This window comes from Paralichthys olivaceus, chromosome 15 (assembly GCF_024713975.1).
Source record: "Paralichthys olivaceus isolate ysfri-2021 chromosome 15, ASM2471397v2, whole genome shotgun sequence".
In the NCBI taxonomy this organism is placed as follows: Eukaryota; Metazoa; Chordata; class Actinopteri; order Pleuronectiformes; family Paralichthyidae; genus Paralichthys; species Paralichthys olivaceus.
Genome location: NC_091107.1, coordinates 15,869,386 through 15,893,235, shown reverse-complemented (window position 1 = coordinate 15,893,235; position 23,850 = coordinate 15,869,386). Strand labels below are relative to the sequence as shown.

The 23,850-nt window shown below is 40.0% G+C and overlaps 1 protein-coding gene across 3 annotated transcripts in view; it reads right to left on the bottom strand.

The window, feature by feature from the left end:
* Positions 1-23,850, bottom strand: part of LOC109628338 (seizure protein 6 homolog) — an 82,556-nt gene that overhangs the window by 4,911 nt on the left and 53,795 nt on the right. For all 3 annotated transcript variants that reach the window (XR_002202646.2, XM_020085408.2, XM_069509974.1), the window contains exons 4-11: positions 21,586-21,778; positions 13,134-13,319; positions 11,745-11,913; positions 11,048-11,214; positions 10,755-10,949; positions 9,447-9,585; positions 1,809-2,005; positions 367-561 (exon numbers count right to left, since the gene is read on the bottom strand). Coding sequence is in view for 2 of the 3 variants with exons in the window: in XM_020085408.2 (XP_019940967.2) it covers positions 367-561; positions 1,809-2,005; positions 9,447-9,585; positions 10,755-10,949; positions 11,048-11,214; positions 11,745-11,913; positions 13,134-13,319; positions 21,586-21,778 (1,441 nt within the window). In the remaining variant the exon portion in view is untranslated. The remainder of the gene's footprint in view (positions 1-366; positions 562-1,808; positions 2,006-9,446; positions 9,586-10,754; positions 10,950-11,047; positions 11,215-11,744; positions 11,914-13,133; positions 13,320-21,585; positions 21,779-23,850) is intronic.

Genomic DNA, 23,850 nt, shown 5'->3' with positions numbered 1-23,850 from the left:
CAAATTAATTTGAATATTTTTAATAGTGAGTATATACACTGTATAAAGTTTGTTTTCTATGCATGGAAGTGATAATGCATTTCCTTTCTTCAGTTCTGTAAATAAATACAAACTGTAGTCTGTTTTTAAAGAGCTTTCTGAAATTAACCTTCCAATTGACTCAGCAGCTATACTGAAAAAAGCAGTAACCATCAAAATCAAAGTTTCCGCTCAAAGAATGAGGATTGCATGATATAATCAAATCTTCTAAACCAAATGAATCCAATGTGCTCACAGCAATACTTGAACCAAATGATTCAGAGAACATAGAACTGTTACGTCTTCCTCTCATTCACACGCTCTTTGCTTCGTGTGCTTTCCTCTCACCTTCCTCACACCTCGGCACATCACCGCTCCAGGTGAGATCCCACTGGCACATGAGGATCTCCGAGCCGACCAGCTCAAATCCAGGATAGCACTGATAGGTGATGACAGTGCCGTGGATCAGATCGGGGTGGGACGTGCTCTTCCAGCCGTTGGTGACCTCCGGCAGCTCTGAACACGTGTCGTTCCTGGGCACCTCTGAGGAGTTTGCGTTTGTAGGGTAGAGGAGATTTAGAGTTAGGAACATTTTAAATGCCAACAATGGGAGGAGGGGAATAATTTAACGCTACACTTTCTTGCATAGTACATATTAAATTATCATTCTTTATACAGGATCTAGATTATAAAAGAGACAGATGAAGATGTTCCTTGAGGAAATCCCAAAACACCTCAAAACAACAGATTCGTCCACAGAGAATTAATATCACTGCGACACTGTCTGTTCAGTTTGCACTAAGCAGCAGCCGGTGTCAGAGGAAGAAGTAAATACGGGCTTGTGATGATTGCTGTGGAGGAACACAGCATGTGGTTTGGCACTAGTCAATCTGTGCCTCTCTTAAATGCAATATACAAGGCCAGAGACACAAAGCACTAGGTCAAACCAGCTGATGTTCAAGTGCAACCTATTATTGTCTCTGTGTGTTTGGTGTTATCTAATCCTGTGCACCTGGGATGAGACAGAAAACAGACTGACGGAGGCACAGCGAGACAAGGAGGCAAAGAAAGGAACAAAGATGCTTTCCTTTCCTAATTGGTAACCTGCTGAGTTCTAGCTATGACTAACATCTTGTATTCCATGCTCATTACCATTTGTAAGGCTTCTTGTGTCTTGCGGAAGAATATTTATTTTTAATTTAAAAAAGAGTATCTCACACAGTTCTAACAAAAACTGAAAATGAAGTTGTATTTAAAAAAGAGCATACCTCGGCCACGCAGATTGACTCTTTATCACCATATTGCATATTGAGATCAGATGCATATACTATGTAAACAGAAATGTTCACATGCAGTGGTAAACAAATCTGTGATATTGCTGAAAGGAATATTTGTAATAGTTACTTACAGCTTCCTCCTACAAGTAATTATTTTGAATCACAAAATCTGAATAATTATCAAAATTGACACCAAATTTCAGCAGTTCATACATATAATACCCATGATTATTTCTTTATAATTCAAAAGAATAAAAAAAAAATGTCACAATGTTAAAGACAGTAGAAGAAATGTGTGGATCCACATCAAAATATAATGGGTTCTTTCCTGACCCATAGTGCATCTATCCACTAAGTTTCGTAGAAATCTGTTCAGCAGTTTTTTGTTAACAAACCAACCAACAACATAACATAACATAACATAACATAACATAACATAACATAACATAACATAACATAACATAACATACCGTAACATAACCTCTTTAGGGGAAACAATGTGCCAAATCTTACCAAAGAAGTGGACCACAAAGCCATTGTTGTAGCCGTATATGTTGGTGGCGGGATCTGACTGAAACTGAATGGTGACGTCGGCCATAGATGTGTAGAGCTTGAAGTGTGGCTTTGTGCCGCTGTATTGACCAAGGATGTTGGCTGTGAGGTCATCGCCATCGTAGAAGGTCAGCAGGTCGTTCTTACCCACGTGGAGACTGGGAAATAAACATAAAAACAAGAGTAGTGTCATGTCGTGCTCATCATATGAATGAACGTTTTTCATATACAGAGTGCAGCTACACAGGACGTCCCATATCTGCAGTTATGTGATGTGTCTGCTGTGTATTTTTAACAGTTAAGTGATGCTACACACTTTGGCAGATGAAAGCAAAAGCTGAAGACAGAAAGCGATGTCAGCAGGACTTGGAAAATATTTCAATCTGTTTATATTGGATGGATCTGATGTGAAGTAAACACTAAATAATTCATAATGTATGATTCCGGCCCCCGAGGGTGGTTCTCATGAATATGTACTGAAGTGTATATGTGCAAATATATGAGCACAATTTCCTTTAGGTCACTAGACTTATACAAAAAGTGTACTGTACAGTACAGAGTAATGTTAACAGACAATTTAACGTATGGCAGCCATGTCGGTCCGACAGAATGTCTGCAGAAAATGATTAACTTAAGAATGCATTAACCTTTTCCATCTGCTGATTCATATGTCCTTGCCCTCTTTATAGAGCATCAGTAAAGCTTGACATTTATTCGCACACAGGGGATGATGAAAAAAAGTAATAAGCCGCAGAAGTTGTATTTCCCTGCTGATATAATAAGCAAGGGAAACTAGTTGCTCCTCATGTGCCTTAAGGCGCGTGTCAAAATAGCTCCGCAGATTGGCTGGATGATGGTTAATATTCACAAGCTGTGCCGCCGAGGACTTAATGGTAATAATTTGCACTGTGCCATTCTTCAAAACAAATGAAGGGGTAATTCTTTGAATCAAATGCCCCCAGTATAAGCTTTTCAGCCGATTGGCACGATGAGGCGACCGATTATGTGCAGTGTTTACTCAGATCGGCAGCAATACTCTCCTGCCGTTCTTTAAATTGCAAGTTGCAATACCTAAAAAAGAAAAATCACATTTCCAGCCCAGGCACCTCGCTGTGATCACACCTTCTTCTCAAATCCTCTGTTATTGTCTTTTCCCTGCATTCATCGCTCTTTGTCACAAATTGACTTTAACTCTGACAAAGAAAATATCCATGATGTTTGGTGTTGACCTTTTTGTGAAGCCAAAGGGTTGCAGAACTGCTTATTTAGGTCGAACTCAAGAAGTCAAAAAGTGAACTAAAAATAGATGTGGCATCAGAGGCTTGTTTCTTTACTCAGATTAAAGAACATGAAGGGAGAAAGATGTGCAATTATAACGCTGATGCTGCGTTTGTGCTTTCAGTTCATGTGATTCTAAATTTTTATTTTTATTTAGTTTGCACTTAAATAAAAAAAGTCACCAAACACCTGACACACACAGATTGACAGACAGGTGATTCAAATCAGTGGGCTCACAATGCAATCGGCACACACATAGAAATAGACTTCACAGGGACGTCAAACTTTGTCGCAGAAGTTCTCATTTCAGGATTTGACAAACTGAAAATAGAAAATTACAGCTTTAAACCGCAAATTCAAAATATCCTTGCAATGCAGTACATTCAAATTCAGATGTAAGTCTGTAGAAAAATATAAAAATCTCAGTAATGAGCAAAATTTTAAGTGAAACACACAAAGACAAAAGATTTGATATAAATATCCTTCATCCCGGTGTGAAAAATATGAATGTGAATATAAATGCACACTTCACACCACCACAACAATTACAAAGCAAAAACATTTGCAAGCATACGAAAGTATATAAATAATAAAAATGCTAATTCTACAACACAGTGCAATGACGCATCCCCATTAAAGTAGCTGCAAGCAGCAGAAATACATCTCATTTGCATAATGTTTTAAAGATGAGGGAGGAAAATAAGAGTCAAGAATCTTTTTTTTTCTTTTACTGTGGTCATCTGATTAAAAAAAGATTGTGATCCCACTCAAAAACAAGAATATTAACTTTTCATGTCAAATTCAACTCTGAAGACATTTGACCCTATTATTATTCTGTTTGCTGTTTGTTTCTTGCAAAAAAAATTGAGAATATGGATGTTGGAAGGCTGAGGGATCCCTCTAACAGATCTATTTCTACGTTCACACTGATGAGCTCACTGATTCGACTCACCTGTCGACTCACTATATAAGTCAGATTCAAATGTGAGCTGAGTTTCTTGCTTTTAAACTTCAAGAGGGCAAGATGTACTGAAACATTGATGCACATATTGATGAGGCTTAAACCTGAAATGCTCGTAGTCTGCTCCCATGTTCCATTTTCTGGCATTCTCAGATTGACCGGAGCTGAATATTCGCAGACGACGCACATTTTCTTCAGCTTTTGTTGAAACAAACACAGCCGCGCAGAGACTGCGACGGGTCGGCTCTGTCTGTGATTGACTGTGTTTTATGGGAATGAAAGGGAACAAATGACCCGAGTCTGTTTACCTCGCCTCAATCTCTTATTCACTACCTCCCCCACAGAGTCTCCATATAATTTCTGAGCAGAAACAAGCTGCTGTGAAAAATCAAAAGAAACTCAGCCACTGCAGCTCTAATTACCCAGACTACAGGATCAAATGTTAAATATTTATGTTGACTATATCATATATGAAGGAAATCAAATCTCTCAGTTGAGACATTCAAGCTGAGACTTGAGTCCCTCAGGGTGAAATTTTATGGGAGAAAACATTTCAATGCCACAAATTCTGTGCAATGTGCTGCTGTTAAAACTTTAGCCAATAAATTTAGTTGCACCTGACAATGTAAAATATCAGTTTTCCATTTCCTCACTACCACAGGAGAAATATATGCCTGTCATAGGTAAAAAAAAAAGAGCTGAATAATTTTCCTCATGATAATAGGTTAATTTGACTCACTGGGTTTGTCTAAGCACGCCCTGTCTTCTTATTTAGAGATGTACCTTCCTTGTTATTAATGAAGCTTTCACAGTTTATCTTATTATATATTACGCCTGACTAATATATCTGGCGATCCACTAGCACTTTGACCGCCTTGTGCTTATGGCAGTAATATTTTATTAATAAACTTGATCTGTATTTGTCTTTTCGTTTTTCTTTTGTGTGCGTTCGGACCCCTTTGAAAAAGAGATGGCGCATCTCAAGGGGTTTATCCCAATAGAAATTTTTAAAAGAAAAATGAAAATAAACAGGAGATTTCACACTATGGGTTCTACAGTCTTCTGACATATGTTCTAACACCTTTATTTGATGCATACTGTATAATTAAAATGCACCCTGCCCACTAGTGACTGCATGGAATGACCAGAATGGGGCTCTTTCTAAGTCACAGCAGTTTTTATCTGGACTCTGGATGGAGACTAATTCAGTGATCGCTCCACCAAAAGGTTTGCATCTCTTTTCATCTTTTAAAGCTCCATCTTGAACCTGATGCTCATGTCAACAAGGCTAACCCCCTAATCACTGCACTGTGAGGCTTCCCTGCATTCAGACCAGAGGATTTCACCATCCTCCTCTTTGCTCCTGATCATTTACACAGTGCATCCATGCTTTCCTCTTTCTGAACGTATCTAGTGTTGTGTGTCTCTTCTATATCAGAGAGGGAATATTTTTTATTCGTCATGCAAAATATATCAGTGGCTTCATCCCTCAAACGACAGCATCATCACGAAACTACTACTTTTTCTATCTACCAGTGCAGTTGTTCTTTTTCCTCTGAACAAAAACTGAAATCGACAATATTTTTTTCACTCCCGTTCAAGAATTCTGGTCAGATTTTTAGACAAGATGCAAGGTCAACAGAGTAGCCATGTTGTACCTGCAGAGGAAAATATCCAGATTTATAGTCAACAGCAATAACAAATCCCATGCTTTCCCACTTGACACATCGCAACCTCTCTTCTCAGCCTGGGTTCCTAAATAGCCTCTCCAGTCGCACTAACTCATCACGAATGCTGCAGTGGACCTCTGTTTTTAAATTTTCCAACTGACCCCGGCTGTTTTTGCTCCAGCGTCTGAAGTGTATTTAAAACCCTGGTGACAACAGTGAAGGATGCCAAATGAACAGTGGCTTTTGGTCCAGACTCGCACAGCAGTCTGCGGTGAGTCACTACAGGCTGCTCAGCTCCTTCTACAACCTGGCAATCACTTCGGCCAAATGTCATCCCACCTGGCTCCTTTTTTAAATGGTTTCCCCTGCGGTCAGGAAGGCAATCACTCCCCGTCCTGCGCTGCACACTGGTGTCTAATGATGGTGAGAGAAATTCACACCCTGTCTCCTAATATTCATCTTTCTTTTCTTCTCTTAGAGCGATGTTAATTTCCACAGTCCATAGGTCAGTAAAGGCGGAGGTCTGTTTGAAAAATAACCTTCTTCTAAACTTCCCTGCGACCCAAGGGCAGCCTCAAACCTGAGGAGATGACAGCTGTGTTTTGTTCGAGCCTCTGGGCGTTTTGTCGCCATTCGCTGACCTGTCAAGACGAGTCTAAAAGAAGCCAACAAATCTCCCGTAACTCAAGCGGAATGGAAATTGCTTTTCGTGTTGAGATTTCAACCGCCTGTATCTTCCTTTACAGATATTTAGCATTTGAATTAAAGAGAAAATCAAACACATTTAGTTTCATAAACATCCCACATGGATGGATTTGCTGTTGTAATGGTCACAGTCTCCACTAGAGGACTCTGCAAACCCAACTTGTCCAATATGAGACATCCCTGATTGTGCTTCATGACTGCAAAACAAGACTTTTCCTCACCATCTTGACTTGTAGAACATTTGTGGATCTACGCTGAATGCTAAAATCCACATGTGTACCTTTTTTATTTTTACCTTGCTGCGTTCCACAGGTGGGGATATCAGCTGTAACTCTTGTCTCCAGCTCTTGCTCGGGCCATGCTCCATGCTAATTAGCAAAAAGCCAGCCCTCCTGTTTGGCCTAAATTAATTAATCAGACTTCATTATGCGCACCGCTCCTCTGTAATTGCCAGCACAGACACAGCGATGAATGATAATATAGAAAACCTTCTCATTAATGTGGGAAAGTATGTGCCCACCCTTATAATGAGACAGCTCTCATCCACAAGAGCCTTTTTTTGCCACTTAAACATGCATAGCACACACGCGCAAATAAACACCCGCCCGCCCAAATTACATGTTGACCGTGCGCTATTCTGCAACCTGAGCGGACGAGAGATGGTGGGGGTCCGAGGGGAACAGACAGGCTGTGGGTTTTTCTGCTGCCACGCATGACCAACCTTGAGATGAACTAGCGCCGACCACAGCGCCATTAATTTACAGCGAGTGGCCTCATGTGGCTCAGATTAAAACAAACTTAAGGCCGTGTGCAATTTGAAAAGAAATCTCTGAATGAAAATCAGTTTACCTCGAGTCAAACTTGTTTTCTGCTGCATGGAAAAATCCCCTCTGATCTTTTTTCTTCTTTACCCTATGCACTGGTTGACTTTCAACATCAGTCATTAATCACTGAGTCTTAAGCTCCGGAGAAAAACCGAGAGAAAAGCAAGGCCGCACAAACTCCTGTGTGGCATCCAGACATTGTGTATTATTGTTATCTTCCTTTTGATCTGTGGATCATATTTCAGTGATGGCTCATATCTCAGTGCCTGAAAGCCGAGGAGATAAACAGTTTGAGGGTATTATGTGCATTGTGGTCATGCGGCGGCATACAAAACTGGGCCCGTGAGAAAACATCCACACTTTCTCAAATCTCTCTGACTTTACGCCACAGATATGAGGGAATTCCTTGAACAGTTTTGTTATTGAAAATATGTGCTAGTATTTTTAATATAAAAATAAATAAATATCGCACGCAGAGGCCAATTGAATATCATTGCTTGCTGAATGTGGGCAGAGCAGCGTGTGACACAGCCAAGTAATGTCAACCACACAACTGTTGCTGTTGGTTGATGGTGTGACATGGTCAGTCAAAGTTCACCAAAGTTTAACCCCATGGGAAGCCACGCTGCGGATTTGCTTTGCCACAGGAGGCGGATGTTTTATTTCGCCCCCTCACTCGCACAGATTGGGAAAAAAATGGGAGTCAAATGTTTGCCACTGGGGCCGTGACTTTAGTCAATGTGGTTTAAATGTAATTCAAGAACATTTCTAAAAAATGAATTTCCCTGGAAATTAAATCTAATGCTATTCCAATGTAGTTGTTCAATTATTTTATGTGTTCAGTGGTAATACAGTCATTCATATTAATTTAGTTCTAATTTAATTCTGGAAGTGCTTCATACTAAATTATCCAAAAAAGCCAAATTCAAAACCAGTTAATATTAAAAGGCATCTATCGTCTCTCTCTGATCACGGAGGCCAGATTTAAGAATAAATGAAATGCTTAGTTTTTTGTTTGAATTTAATTGAAGTCAGCAATGATTGGTAAGAACACCACACAAATATGCATCCTACTAATAGTAGAAAATGTTGCACTGCACATTAAAACATCATATACTGAGTAGCTTTTTATTTTGTTTTGATTAATCCTGCGCCCAATGCAAAATGTTCAATATCTCAAATACAAAAAGTCCTCATCTTTTTACTGTTAAAGGGTAAATGGACATTTTAACCATGTGGTAGTGGCTCGATTAAAAAAAAAAAATATTGTGGTTGTCTTCTGGAACTCTTCTGTGTGGACTGCAGCATGTTAAATTATGTCATCACACTTCAGAAACACATACATTCTTACAGTAAGAATGACGTATGAATATTGGAAACACAACCTGGAGAAAAAATGTGTGCATTAATGTCCAACAGCTAACAATAGCCTTGGTTTGAGATTTCAGTGACTCTGTTTCTCTGGAATCCTCAGGCAGTATTCCTGCTGGTTTAATTTTAACCTCTCTTTGCCCTCTTGTGTGCAAGAGCTTCAGGCAATAAACAAATCACTTATGCTGTATGCTTTTTGTGCTCCATAGGATGCATGTTAGCTGAAATATTGTGGGAATCACTCACACAAGGCAAACGGATGAATCTGTATGACGGAGATGAAGATTTTTGTTTGACGAAAGCAAATAAATGTTTTTGTTTGCACTCCAGAGCAATAAGTTGGGCGTGAAAGCAGGGATGTGTGTGAGAGATGGGTGAAATGGAGTGTGTGTGTGCATGTGTCTGTTTTTGAGTGTATGTTGAATTACAGTTGGGGGAAAGCTAAGTGGCTCAGAGAAGTTCACTGCCAGAGCATATTCATTTCAAAGCCAACTCTGAGACACACACTAGGGAAGTGGGAGCAGGGAGGCTTACTGGCTAATCTGGTCAGAGAGTGAGCTGGAAGGTACACAGAATTCTTAATGTAGCGAGTGGTGGAAAAAAAAAAAAAATCTAATTAGCGAGTGCAACTGCTTCCCCAACGTAACATGTAACTGAGAGAAGAAAGGGGAAAAGAAACCAGAGTTGTGTTTGTGTCAGGAGATGTAGTGTTTAACATCTCGAGGTCAATCTGACCTCCTGTCCGATTTCTCCGAGTGACTTCTAGTCTTACACCTGAGTGCAGTCTTACACTTGGATGTCAAGCATGATCCTCTTGTCCTCTTCCACATGGATGCCCCAGATGCAGTCCTGCCCCTTGTCGTAGGCCTCAGGCCAATTGGGAGACAAAACCACGCCGGCAGAGTCTGTGATCTCGCCGCTGCACACAGCTGCAACGCACAAACACATCAGGTTGATGCTGAGAGATACATTTATGCTGAGAATCACTAAGAAAACACCAGTTTAGAACATAATGTGATCAGCAATCTTGGGCCAATATTTTGGGGCTTCTGTAAAAATCCAGGTCAAGACGCCATCTTTCATTCGCAATACACTGTTTATAGTCCAACTAGTTAATTAATGGTTCTTCAGTGATCATTTTTGTCTGTGTTAAAGGTCCTGACTACTCTATCAACGGATATCTGCATATGAATAAAAAAGCAGATAGCCTATTCATTTCAGTTAATGTGTTCCACTTCTTTTGCTCTCTGCACGGACTCTGTACCTGCTGGCAACCAAAACCTGTGATTGGTCAAACTAGAGATAGAAACCAGAAGGATTCCGACCCTCAAATCTTTCCCTTTGCCAACAGATTGCACACATTCACATGTAGAATGTGTTAGTACAGATTATGTGATTGTAATGCAACTCGATGAAAGATACTACAAATATCTACAGTCCTGATAATTGAACTACGACATGACTTCATAGGATGTGACCACAATTTCAATGCTTAAAAAAAACAGCTGAAATGCAGTGTGCAGCTCCTTGACAAATAACTGCATGCTACCACAGAATAGCTTGGTGACCATGACCAAAAGGAACAGAAATTAAATTTCCCCTTATCTATCTTTACTAGAGAGCTTTTCAATTTCACTGTGTGTGGCAAAATGACTATGCTGGCAACAAAGACAGGGAGTAAGGTCAGCGCGTGCGTGAGTGCGTGCGTGTCAAGGGGCTCAGGGCTCGCCCAACGTTTAGTATGATGCTCAGTCTTTTACATGGTGGCAGTTTTCCTCTCAGACTGTGTGCCTTTTAATCTTAAGCTCTTCTAATATCTGCCCTGCTAATACATATATCAAAGTAAATCATTGTAACAGTTTTAAGAGGAAATGTATCATGGATCAGAGGAAAGAGCTTAGGAAGATACAGTTCGCTACCAGTGGTATTTAATATTTGAATAAAGACTTCACTAACCCCTGCGCTGATCAAACAGACAATTAAAAAGGTCCTTAGGCCAGCCATATCTGGCTTGAAGTTCTTCTCCGGAGGAAGCACATTTTTTAAGAAAGATTTAATATTGCATTATTACTCAAGTAGATGAAATCTGTTGACTCACCCCTGCAGGCTGGCTCTGTTTCATTCCACTGAGGGTTTTGTGCGTCCACACACTCGATCACGACGGAGCCTTGCTCTAGCGTGTAGCCAGGGTCACATGAGAATTCAACCACTGCACCCAAGCCGTAAGTGGAGTCGCTGCTGCTGAAGTTGCCATATTTCACAAAGGGCTCGTAACACATGCCTGTGGCAAAAGCTGTGTAGAAAAAAAGGCATCAATACATTGCAGGGGAAAAAAAACTGACAAGTAGTGCGCATTATTGTATGTTAGCTAAATCTGCATGTTCAGCTTGCCTTCATATCTGATGGCTGCACCAGTGGAGGTTACTGTCCCGTCTGTGGTGAACTCTATGAACAGGTAACGTCCAGTACTGAGCACACCCTCGTTGGGCAAGTACTCCACCTCGTAGGAGTCGTACACAGGGGGGGAGTCGATGTTGTTGCCATTCTTGATCAGCAGCCTACACACACAGACACACACACACAGGAACACAGACAGAAGACAGATGTAAAGAGACATTAAGTGAGGCTTGAAAGGTAAAAGAAACATAAAAGTTCCAAGCTATCTAGGAGCTGCTCACTCTTCCAGTGGTGCCTGTAATAACTTTGTGATAACATTCTTCACTACTTGGTAATGAGGTGAATGGCCATGTGTGAAGATAGCCATGTGGATCAGTGAAGGAAAAAAAAATCTAATGCAATTGCAGTTTCCTACCTCTCACTACCTTCTGTAGTCCCTTCACTTCACTCGCTTGATAGGACACTGTTCAAGGATTAGAATGATAAAGGGTCCTTTCAAATCCATCTGTCACTCCCTAAAGATTCAGGTTATTTAAAGCCTGTGAAGGTTTTAATGTTCCATCCCGAGGAACTGTTATTCAGAAAATGAGTTTAAAGCCGCGCTGCCATCTATTAGCCAAAAAAAGAACACATTCTCTTCCTGCGCCCTCTTACTCTCAATGTGGTTTTTAGCTTTCTGCATATACACTACCTGTCATCATCCTCTGCCAGAGCCACCTTCTCAAAGTGAATGTGAAGCCGGTGGCCTTCAGGGACCTCCAGGACCCAGTGGCATGTCAGGTTGTTGCTGTAGTTGCCAGGGAAACCAGGTGAGACGATACGACCGTAGGTAGCATTTTTTATCATCCCCCCACAGGATGCTGTACGGGAAGAAATAGTGAGGGGGGAGAAGACAAAGAGTTGAAGGGGATGGTACTAGATGAGAAAAAAGTAATGACACCAGCTATGGTTGAGGTTTTGGAGGAAAAAAAACCCTGTCTGAGCATAGATATCATCAATATCCAGTGGACTGTGGCTGGGCTGTACAGTTGGCGGGCTCACCTGGGTCTAAGAGCGTGTGACTGTGTGTGATGGACTTGTAAAGAGAAAAAACAGCAGCAGTACCACTATCAGTTCAGAGCAGCTGCAGGCAGCCACAAAGAAATGCTGGGAAGCTGGCAGATGAGCCTCTACCAGCAGGAGAAGGATGGTCATGCAGCCCAGTTCTAATTAAGGCAGCAGCTCCAATGGCCTTGTTTTGCCCCGACTCCAAAGAATAGCTCAACGTGCTGCTAATCACATGCAAACACACTCATTTGGCCTCGAACTGTAAGTAATCAACTCAATAGGAGACGACTCGGTGAGAGCTTTTGTTAATCATCATCACCTGCATTGTCGGGGAGAGCCGAAGAGGAAAGGGCTACATCCAATTTTTAAGATGCTTCTATCTATCTACTAGTCAGGCGAATGTCAAGAACGGTTCATCTTACCATGTGTATTGTTAGGGAGCCAAGGAAGTGCAGTGTCAAATTTGGTGCCAGTCGGACATGTGATTGGTTCAGTATTAACAAACCTCCAATAAACAGGCAACTTCATCACTGATTCTCCAGTTTGTGGTTGAGTCGAGCTTCACAGAACTTTGAATAAACTGGTGAACAGATATTTGTGCAGCAGTGGTGCTGCAGCTTTAGGGTTCTTCAGCCGGTCTTCATTTGCCAGTTTTTTATTCTGGAGTGACTTGCAGTATTTGAACTGCGGCAAACAGCATCACCACAGACCAAACAAAAACATTTAAACAAGCAGGTTTATAATGGTCTCTGCACTGGTTATTTAAATTTAAAAAATCACATTCCAAGGAAATGTACTTACCTCTTTGGATATATTTGAACAAAATGAATCACAAATACTTTAAGAAGTCTGCTCTGCATTCAGTGATAACTACCGTAAGGTAAATAAAGAAAACCAAAATGTCAAACTGAGATTTAATTTTCTAACATTGCATTTTGAGCTTTTACAATGTTGCAGTCCAGTAAAGACAGGAACCACACCGGGCTGAGCTCCTTTAGTATCTGTGAGCAAACATGTTTCCAGCTGCTCTTACCTACACACTGGGGCTCCTTCCCACTCCAGTAAGGTGTAGTTGCATTGCGACAGGTGAGCATTTTGGGGCCTTGCAACTTGTAGCCGGTGAAACAGCGGAAGTAGGCCTCACCTCCAGCGTGGAGGTGTGTCACTGTAACTTCCCCACCAGCTGGCTCTTTGGGGAATGCACAGCTCAGCACAAAAGCTACAGAGAAAGAAGGGAAGAGAAAGAATACAACAGTGACTGTATCTATCCTAGAAATAATCTGAATATTAATTGGTGTAATAAAGAGGATGCTTGTTGCAATGTTCTGTCCAGTGTGTATTAGTGATGCCCAACAGTGATTAGATGGAGAGTTTGAAAACTGAAAGCATGATCATCCTCCGATGCAATTACTTCTCTACATCCAATCTCATTTAATTATCCTGATGATCACTTTGAGCCGCTTTGTCCCACTCCATTATTATTATTATTTTGTATTATATCACAATCAGAATATTCATACAGCATTGCGATGCCCTTGGGAAATTTTCATTTTAAAATCAACAAACTAAGTTTTCAGATATAATTTCCCAAGACTCAATGTTTCATTCATGACAGAAGTCCAAATATTGCGAAAAATATACAGGCAGCAAAGAGAACTGGCTCCAAAACATAATCCTCCTTCTCCTGCATTGTGTGGACCTCTTGTTTTTTGTTGCATTGTTGACCATGTTGTCTGTCCAAACCACTGCTGGGCACCCAACACACATTTAGATATTTGTGCGCACAAACACACACACACACACACACACACACACTCACATGCTTTATAACCACCCCTCAACTTTGTTTTTAAACACTCCAGCTCCTAATGAATTGCAGTTTATATTATGCAAATGTGTGGAGACATGTTTACAGCACAACAGTAATTAACGTCGCCGCGTGGTCCGCTGCAAAACACTCTGACAAATGGAAACGTTGCAGATCAGCCTAACATCATAGTGGGTCGGTAATGTGATAGCCAGAAGAGGAATCGCCTCTGTGGCGGTTGTCAAAAGAGTCGTGATTCCAGCCGGGTAAGATCAATGTTCCCGGACTCGCTCTGCATTGTTGTCCTGTCCCTGCTTTAAATCAATGGGCTATGATGGGATGGAGTTTACGTGGATAATGGAGTAAACTAACCAAGTCTGTAATGGAAGCTATTAAACAACCTTCTCTTCCTGTCTAATAACCACACTGTTCTACCTCATTAGTGTGGTCGCTTTAATGACCAGTATAAAAGTTTAAAACTTCTGGAGATGTGCGAACAACATAACAAGCAGCATAATTGGGCCTACTATCCAACCAGTGTGATTGTCCTGCAGCAAAAAAGCAAAGACTTTACTCCCACACTTGCAAAGTTGCATTTCGTGTTTCAGCTTAATGGAGCGCACGTATTACACCTAAATAAGAGTTAATAGTAGAAGTAAACAACAAGGAAAAGGGCAGCTGGAGGACCTGTCTGCATTGAAATCACATTTGCAGCCTTAAAAGCAATTATGATAGTAATCTGGCGTGGGCCATGTAGGGTAAACACATTTAATCTACTTATGTAAATATGATTGAGGTTATTTGGCGTTAACAGAATTAAGATGTGGACAACTTTCGGCTGCATATACTTAAAGGGGTGTTGGCGGGAGCCTGCACAGAAAATTGCAATCGTTTTTTTCCATTCAGCTTGTCATTGCTTGATTCTTATCCGACTTAACTGCATGGTGAATCACTGATGGATGCTCTGTTTGTATAAATCAGCGAGGAAGAACCGGCAACATCTTATCAGCATTTAAAGTTAATATTTGCTACGGAATTTAAAGTCGCAACTCAAAACGGTTACCTCTTGGGTTGTTTATGGCATAGCTGACCCAAAGGCAACATTAGTGAATAGCTAACACATTTCCTTTAACAAAAGAGTTGTTGGAAATGCGGAGAGCAAATCTGACACCTGACAGACGAGGCTTAATGGTGTGCACGTGTGAATACTTGAATATATTTGGGGTCCTGAGGTCTATGTGTGCACAGATGCAGAGCAAGTGGAAGTTAAACCCTGCAAAAGAAGATTGGGACCCTCTGCAGCAGGTTGGATTTGAAGTGCTTTCATTCCAGCCCGCTGTTTGGAAATGATAAACAACACTTTACCGATGTTTCTCATATTACCTTGAAGCTACATTGGATATTCAAAAATACCTCATATATTAAAAATATGAAGTAGAACTCGAGGGAGAACAGGCCCAAATGCATAATGGCAATAAAAGCTTGCAAAACTGCCCCCATCTACTATGTTTAATCTGCCGACTTGAGTTTTTCTTTTACACAAGCCACTGGTTTCCACCATAACGAAACAGGCCTTTTCTTGCGCAGTAAATCAGTGAGCCACGGGGACGAGGCACGCTGCCCCTGGGTCATCCATTCAATTTATAGTTTATCACTATCTCCAATGAACCTAGTTATTGCCATTATCATAGCAGCATTTACATCCCCATTGAGCATGCAGCGAGAGAGCCGGAGGCAAAAAATTGCAGAGCCAATTCCTGAAGTATTAAATTACGCACTGCCTCCATTCCAGTAGATGCGGGGCTGGGCCATAAAGACTGATTGTTTTGCCATTACAAATAATAGATCCACGGCGCAGGCAGGCGGGAAGATTAGCTGCTGCTACAGTAGGGCCAGAGGAAGCAGATGTGAAGCTTATGTCTTTAGTTATTGTTTCCTTTTCAGAAGAAAAGGAATGGCCACATTGGCAATACTCTTTCACAAGGACACTGGTGGAGCAGCATTTCACTTCAAAATGAGACCATATTTTAAACAAAATGACCATTATATATAAGATTGTTGCCAAAGTACTGTGTATTGTACATCTGAAGTATCAATGTGTGCCACTTCCTTCACTTCACACTATTAAGGCAAGGCACTTTTATTTGTAAAGCACCTTTCATATGCAGAGGTAGATTAAATGTGATATTTAGTTGAAGGAGAGGGCAACACTGGTTAAAACATCAAAGCACTGCAGTGTCTTCAAATGTATGGAAAAGCACATAAAAGCATTGGGGATATGAATTAGTTTTCATTTTTTATTTTCAGAAATATTATTTATTTTAATTTAATTAAATCGTCAAAAGTTAAAATCTCATTTATAAAATTATTTATGTCCTTAAACCAGAAACATGGGGCAGAAATTCGCTTCAGCTCCAAACAAGACACTTATGGTGAACAGGACAAAACATTGTAATAACAGATATCACTGTGAACCAGTTGATTATATTTTGATACAATTATTTATTATGACATGTTTTCTGAAATGTTTAAATATGTGCATATACTTTCAGATAAGACATTTAACAAGCCAGGTTCAACGTTTTGTGTCATGTTGCCAACAATAAGTCAATAAACTCCATAAATACATGTGTCCAAGCTTCATGTTTTAATGTCTTTCCAAGTTGTTTAGGTCAGGTGGAGCAGGTTTCCTTCACCTCTCTGTATTTGTAAAACATGTATTATTTTTCTGCATAGCCAGAGCACAGAGAGGCATATATGCAGCTGTGGCTCAGGTGGTATAGCGGCTCATCCACTAACCAGGTCAACAGTTTGATCCCAGTCTCCCCCACCTCATGTGCTGCCCCCAAATTACAGTTTGTGATGTAGTGTGACAGAGAAAGTGCTGCACATAGATGCACTATGAATGTGAGTGAATGGGTGAATGGCAAAAATGACCTGTGGAACGACTTAGAGTGGTCATCATGAAAATTGCTGTATAAATACAGACCATTTACAAATGGAAGGAAAAGAAAGGAAACAAATAAACAGAAAAGAAAATGAATGAATAAGCCATCCTTCAAAAAAATGAAGAAAACACAAGAATTGCCACACTCATTTAAATTAGCCATATGGTAGAAATCCTTAGACAACAAAAAAACAGAATAACACACTGGACACGCAGCTTGATGCATGACAGTTTCTTTTGTAGTTAGAAAGATTTTTTAATGCAGTATGAATCTTGTCTTAACCATTATATAATACTGTCATTTAAACATGTGCTGAAAGTAGTTTTTTCCACTTTATTTTTGTCATTTCACAGAACTTGTTCAGGGGAGTTCAGGAACACAACCTGTCTTACTTTCCTGCTTTTTTTCCTCTCTTGCTTATCGGTGCATCAGCAATATATTTTTTTACTGCATTTTATTGTTTCTGTTTATATTGCTTCCTGCTGTTTCTCACCTATCTGAAATTACAACCTCCTGTGTCCTTGTTTAAAATATGGAACCACAAATCTGTACTAGGGCTTCGATAATGAATAATGGCTTCTTTCAGCCATCTGTCTAAAAGTCGCTGAAGACCAACTTTTGGGAATAATTTAAAGAGAGCCAACAATTTCTAGAATAACTCTTTCACGATAGAACTCCTGCATTCGCTCACACGTTGCTGCCTTAAATGAGCCTTGCTCAGCCGTATGCATGTTTTTCATTTGCTCAAGTACTTCCAAAGGAGAATGCTGCTGTTAAGCCAATAAAGGACCACATTTTGTTGATTGGGCCACACTAAATTAGGTGATGAAGCTAATAATAGCAGGGCACCAACCACATTTTTTACAAACACATAAAATGCATTTAACTTTAATTACTGTTGCACTATTGTTTTTCAAGCCTTGGCTGAATAACTTTTAAAAGAAAGTTGGAATTGGATTAAAGACGAGAGCAGGAGGTAAATGGTAAATGAAACATAAATAAGAATACGGTTGATTGTTGATTAAATGTAATGGTAGTACGAGGACAGAATATTATCCTCCACATGTTGCATTGAGATTTGTTTTCACTGTGCTGATGATTGGTCATATAATCAGCTGTTTTCATGCACCGATGACAACTTTACTATCGCTCTGTCCGAGTGTCTCGTCCACGCTGTGCACCAAAGCGTTTCCTCTTACAGAGAGATCAATAGTGCTGTCTCAGGAAAAGTGATCCACTTGTAGAAAGCCAGACCGATGTTCTGCCATTGCCCATTGATATTTATATGGTTGGGTTAAAAACTAAAATTCAATGGTCATTTACTCGATAAAGTCCATTGAAGAGATATAACTCAGGACTAGAGGCGGCATATTATCAACGCTATTGAGAAATTGTGGCCAATAGTGGATCAAGGCCCGTGGAAGAGGCTCTCTCACCACCCCACTTGTCCACCCATGTATCTTATTAGTTCCAGTTAATACGTAATTTCTGTAAAAGCACCACTCCCTTTGGTCATTCTCTGGTTATATCACAAAACCCTGAAATGTCAATTCAAGCTAATATGATGATGATGAATTCATGGTTAAGATTTCCTCATTTAATGTTGTTTTAAAATGAAGCAGTTCCTGTTAAAGAGCAAAATGGGTCTGGATTTTTCCACAATTGCATGTGCACATTTAATCATCAGTACCTGCAAGGTTCACGCATCAACGTTAGTGCTTCATCAAATTATAGCATTTCTTGACCTGTGTTGGAAATAAACTATATATATTTCACTTTTACTGTAAGAATTTAAATTCTTCTGGTGCTGTAATAAAGCAATTTTTATGCTTTCCGAAGAATGGTAACGATTTAATTTTGTTCAATTGGTTGTAAACACTTGGGATAAAACGTCCTCTCTACAACCCTGCATGCCTTGGGCCACAGTAATTAAATTTTAGGAGTTTAAATTGCAGCCTTGTAACAAATAAAACAAACAAGTTCATCGATCTTACCATTTCAGGTTGCAATGTAATGACATACAGCTAAGAATAGTTGTGTCAGTAATAAAAGTTTATTTGCAGGGTGACTGAAATTTGTCCTGAAGAGTTAAAAACAAACAATAAATGTACATTTTTATCATCTCCAATTTTTTTGTATTCAATTGTAAATCCCCCTCTTTCATATGCGGAAATAGCAAAGAAGGTAAATCAATATATTCATCTGTATTTGTGTTTTGCATTTATGATTATATAATGTGTTTAAAGTAACCGATACTGCAGTATTATACACAGTATTAAAAGTCAGGATGCACTACTTTATTTGTTGTATGTTTTTACATGCATCCACAATTAATTGTAAATGCAGCTACTTGTGCTCTCCGTGGACATAATTGCTAAATGTACAATGGAAAATGGAAAACTTTCCATTGCAGAAGAACAAATGTGTGGACTGAGATAATAAAGATGTAAGAGAGAAGTGGTCCACCCCTCTAGTCCCACATGCCCCCCCACTCTTTACATATAAACAATAAAATGCATCATGTTGAAAGTGTCAGGCTCACTGCTGATGTTATAGAGGCATCAATCAGTCTGCCATCGCGGGCAGAGCCAACGCTACAGCAGATATTAATTACCCTGAGCTGAGATCCATCCCTCCACTATTCTGTGTCCTTCGCCACACTTGTCCAATCACATTTCTCACAGCCCATTATACAGGACAAGGTGATTCGCCAACTCTGCTTACCAAGTAGGAGAACACAAATTGAAATATCTTCTGTGCCTCTGATACGTCCAGTCTTTAAGAAATCTGCTCAGTGCAGTATTTCTCATTAGTGCAACTAAATTTGTACCATCGACTTTCAAAGCAAATAGGTTGTTGGATAAGCAACTGTGCACGTCTTATGTTTTTATAAGCTTCTACTGCTGACAACAATACAACACAGACGCAAGGGATTTATGGAAGACTAATGTGTACACACAATATCCTGGTTATTATCCTAGTTTTCACTATGTTAAAGATGTAATATTGGCATAGGACATCTAGGAAAGACTTGATTATTCATTGTCCTTCATGAAGCACTGTGAGAACACAACTTAAGTCTCAAAACAGCACCCAATATTAATGCATTGTGTGCCGCTGCCCTGTGTGCCTGCAGAGTACTGAATGTGGAACACATAGACAGGTGAATCTGAATGAAGTCTTAACAACACAAATACAAAGTATCCATAAACAAATAAATGATCCTTTTTGCAGAATGCAGAATAATATTCACCAAATGCAAAGCGGAGCAAAGGAGAGTAAAGGAGAAAAGTGCACCTGACGGTGATAAATTGTAGAAATGTGTTGCACTATCTGTCCCCATCTCTGCATCACCCTGTGTGATCTGTGCTGACCTCTCGCTGTCATCATTCAGCCTGACCACACACACACACATGCATCCAACAGCGAGGGGCTGATTTATCTCACGTCAGCAGCACTGTTTTGATGGTGGCTTCCATTTTCGAGCTGATGATTAAAGTGCCATAGTAACGCAGTGGGATGAATGTTTTGTCCACCAGCTTCCACCATCAACTCGAATCGATGGGGCATGTAATTGGTGGCCATTTTGTGTGATTGCTAAGATAAACAGACATTGTTGTGGACACGGAAGATCAATGTCATGCATGAAACAAGCAAGAGTGTGGTGGGGATTTATGGGACATCATGTTCGCCGACAACATACAGTAACTATTTTCTACTGACGGGGTTTGTTGCTGTGTCTCCCACTATAGATAAAATGTGATTCGATTTAATAACGTTTTGATTGAGTGGGACAGTTGATGCCACAAACTGTACAGGAACAACCCATCCTTGTGACAGTTCATGAAGTAGTCTCAAAATGGAATGTGTTTGAGAACATGGTAGTGACAACGACTTTAAAAAACGAATGCATTTTAATCAGAATGGTTTTTGGTCAATATTAGCGGAGATTGTTGGGGTGGATGCCAGGTGTATAAAAGGCACTACTGGTACTTCCAGAGGACAAACTGCTGGGATGTTGGATTGAGAATTTGGGAACATAAATTTTTTTTTAAAAAAAGGGTAATTTGGGTCAATGTTTACGAAAATCAACAGACAAATGTTTCACTTAACTGCTGTGACGTCTCAGCTGAGACAATTGACAGTTTAAGAGATTCTCTTTTGCACAACTCTCATCTGGAGTAAAATAAAGCAAAACCATAAGAACACAGAAAATCTTTCTTCAGCTAGATTAAATAGATGTTTTTTAAATAGACTTTGTGTGAAAACATTTAATGGACATACACATTATGTGACAAATGGTCAAATCTTAAAGTAACTAACTGTGCAGTAGTTTAGTAGAGAACTGCATAAGGATGAGAAGTTTTAAGTCTTTAAGTAAAGTGAGAAAAAGTGTTTATGTTAACTGTATGCAGTGAGCAGTCAGTTCTTTGTATCTCCTCCTCCTTATCTTGCTGGACTTTAGCTGAAACGTGATAAGCAGTGAGGCAGAAGAATCCCTGCTTGCTTGCATTTTAGTAAAGATTGCCTCAGACTCAACTCCAATGATAGAACCTTGGTTGTTGGCACGAGCAAATTCAACTAAATAGTGATGAGAGCTGTTGGCATAAAGACATTGATTGACATCAAAGTCGCCGCCAGTGAGACTTAGATATTTAGAGTGAGTGAGGAACTGTTGGACTGATGGACAGTTTGAATAATCCGACCGCACAGTTCTGGCTCTGGCTCACCTTGGTAATGCAGCAGCAGAAATCCAGAGTTGTGTCGTTGGTCGCTACGGAATCGGATGGAGATCTGGTTGCTCCAGCTGCGCAGTACGAGGCCCCTCATCAAGACCGTCTCGTTGGCAAGGATGAAGGGTTCTCGGCCACCTGTGTCTTCCACTGTCACCTGCTCACCCTCCAGCACACTCACATTTAGCACCTGTAATGAAAAGAGCGCACTTCATATGATTACAGGTCTTTGTTTATACTGACAACGTTAGCCTTTACCAAAGGGTCTCATAGAGTACACATGTCAACTCTTTGAAAAGACCAGTAGGTGAAATTCATTGATTTTTAATCACATTGCTCTTTACTGTTGGTGTTTCATTACACATCAAATGAAATCTTTAGGTTTATTTTGATATTCTTGCCCTATATTGATGTCGATTCCATGTTTTACTGTCCAGAGGCATATCATTTATTCACTAAATTGCATCCTCCTTAATGTGTATAGTCATCATCGTCGAAATTTGCCCTCTGAATTATTTGCTATTTTGCACCATTTATTTATTTATTCACGCCTTAAGACATGCAAAAGTAATAACTAAGATTGACATTCAAACATCTCAAACTAAATTGCCCACATTACATGTTTGAGGAGATAAATACAACAGGCCTCACAAATCTTGCACTCAGATCTAAAATGGACCCCACTCCTGTCTTGAAAGACAAGTGCACCATCAAAGCTAATTCAACCACATCTGCTTCAGCCAGCAGTGTAATTCATGTCGTGCTCTGAAAACTGATGCTGTCATAGACAGCGGGCTTAGGTCTCAGGTAAGCCATGAAGCAGAAAAAGGCTTGTCCTTCATAGGCTGACGTCTCTAAGGTAATATGTGTGCAGGGGTGTTAGTGCATCAGCCTGGAAAAGCTGAAACAGTGGACAGGGCGGACACATTGCACACAAAAGTGGCAGCAAAATGAATTTGGTCATGTTGACGAGCTGTCACTCAGTCGAAGGGGAGCTGACAATGAACACAGCGGGGCTAATGGACAGTCTGAGACTGAGCTTGGAGGTGACTTCTTCCAGAATGATCCATGAGGTCGGCCACTTCAATCGATTTAGATTTTTGTCACAACCAGGATCAGACACAACACCACTCCAAAGAATTTCAGACAAACTCAGAGTGCAGATAAAAAGCAGCACAAACAATCAAACAGCAGATATTCTTATGCTGTGTTTGAGTGACAGAATCATTTCTGTTTGTTTTTAATACATAAAAGCCAGTTTAGGTATTGCTGTTGTGGTTGGAGCCTCATTCAGCAGTGTCACAGTGAGCAATAAAGGGATGTCATATGATTTTAGAATCCCTGTTTCGCAGTTTCTCAAGGGCAACGGCAATGACAAAGCCTGAGGCACAGTTCGTTATACTCACTTCTGCCTTTTTGTCTCAGAGTTAATATGAAGGGCTCAGATGTTTTGCAAATCAGGTTACATTGGTTACACAATATCTCCATAATTCACCGTACACTAAAAGGCTTTCACGTCAGGGACCTGGGTCTAGATTAAATACATTTGACCCCTATATTTGGTTGGTTTGATTAATATCAACACTGTCGTACCCAATCACAAATAATTGTTCCACTAGATACAATGGTCACAAGTTTGGTTCATCTGTAAACTCAGTTTTTGTTAATGTCAGATCACAACCTGAGTGTGTAAATGATTTACTCTGCATAGGACAAAAATCACAAATATGAAAGGTTCAGGCACACTATGAAACAATGGTAGCTTATACGAAAACATCCTAATTTTCCATGAATTAAAAATCCATTCTGAAATATCACAAGAATAATAAATCCTTATTTCACCAACCATAGGTTTAGCGAATTGTAGTAGAAAAATTCAAGATAATTTTCTTTCATAATAAAGCAGTTAATCACTATTGAATCAATCAATAAACCTGTGGCAAATCTTTAATATAAATTATATATAACCTCTATTTTCATCAATGCAAATGCATTTATTGTTCGATCAACCAGTTTGCATGAAAAATACTTGACACAATCACAAAAGAAGTAACAACCAACGTGTGTCAGACAGTGTAGTCCAACACCTCAAAGAGTTTGATCTTTATTCAGTGAACACCTGAACGCACAGGTTTCCCACCTCAGTATGATGTGCTGTCTGTGATACTGCAACAACTTATCATATTCACTGAGGTCAAACAGGCTGTAGGTCCGCTGCGACCTCTCGGTTTAAATATAGCAGGGAGGCTTATGAATGACGCA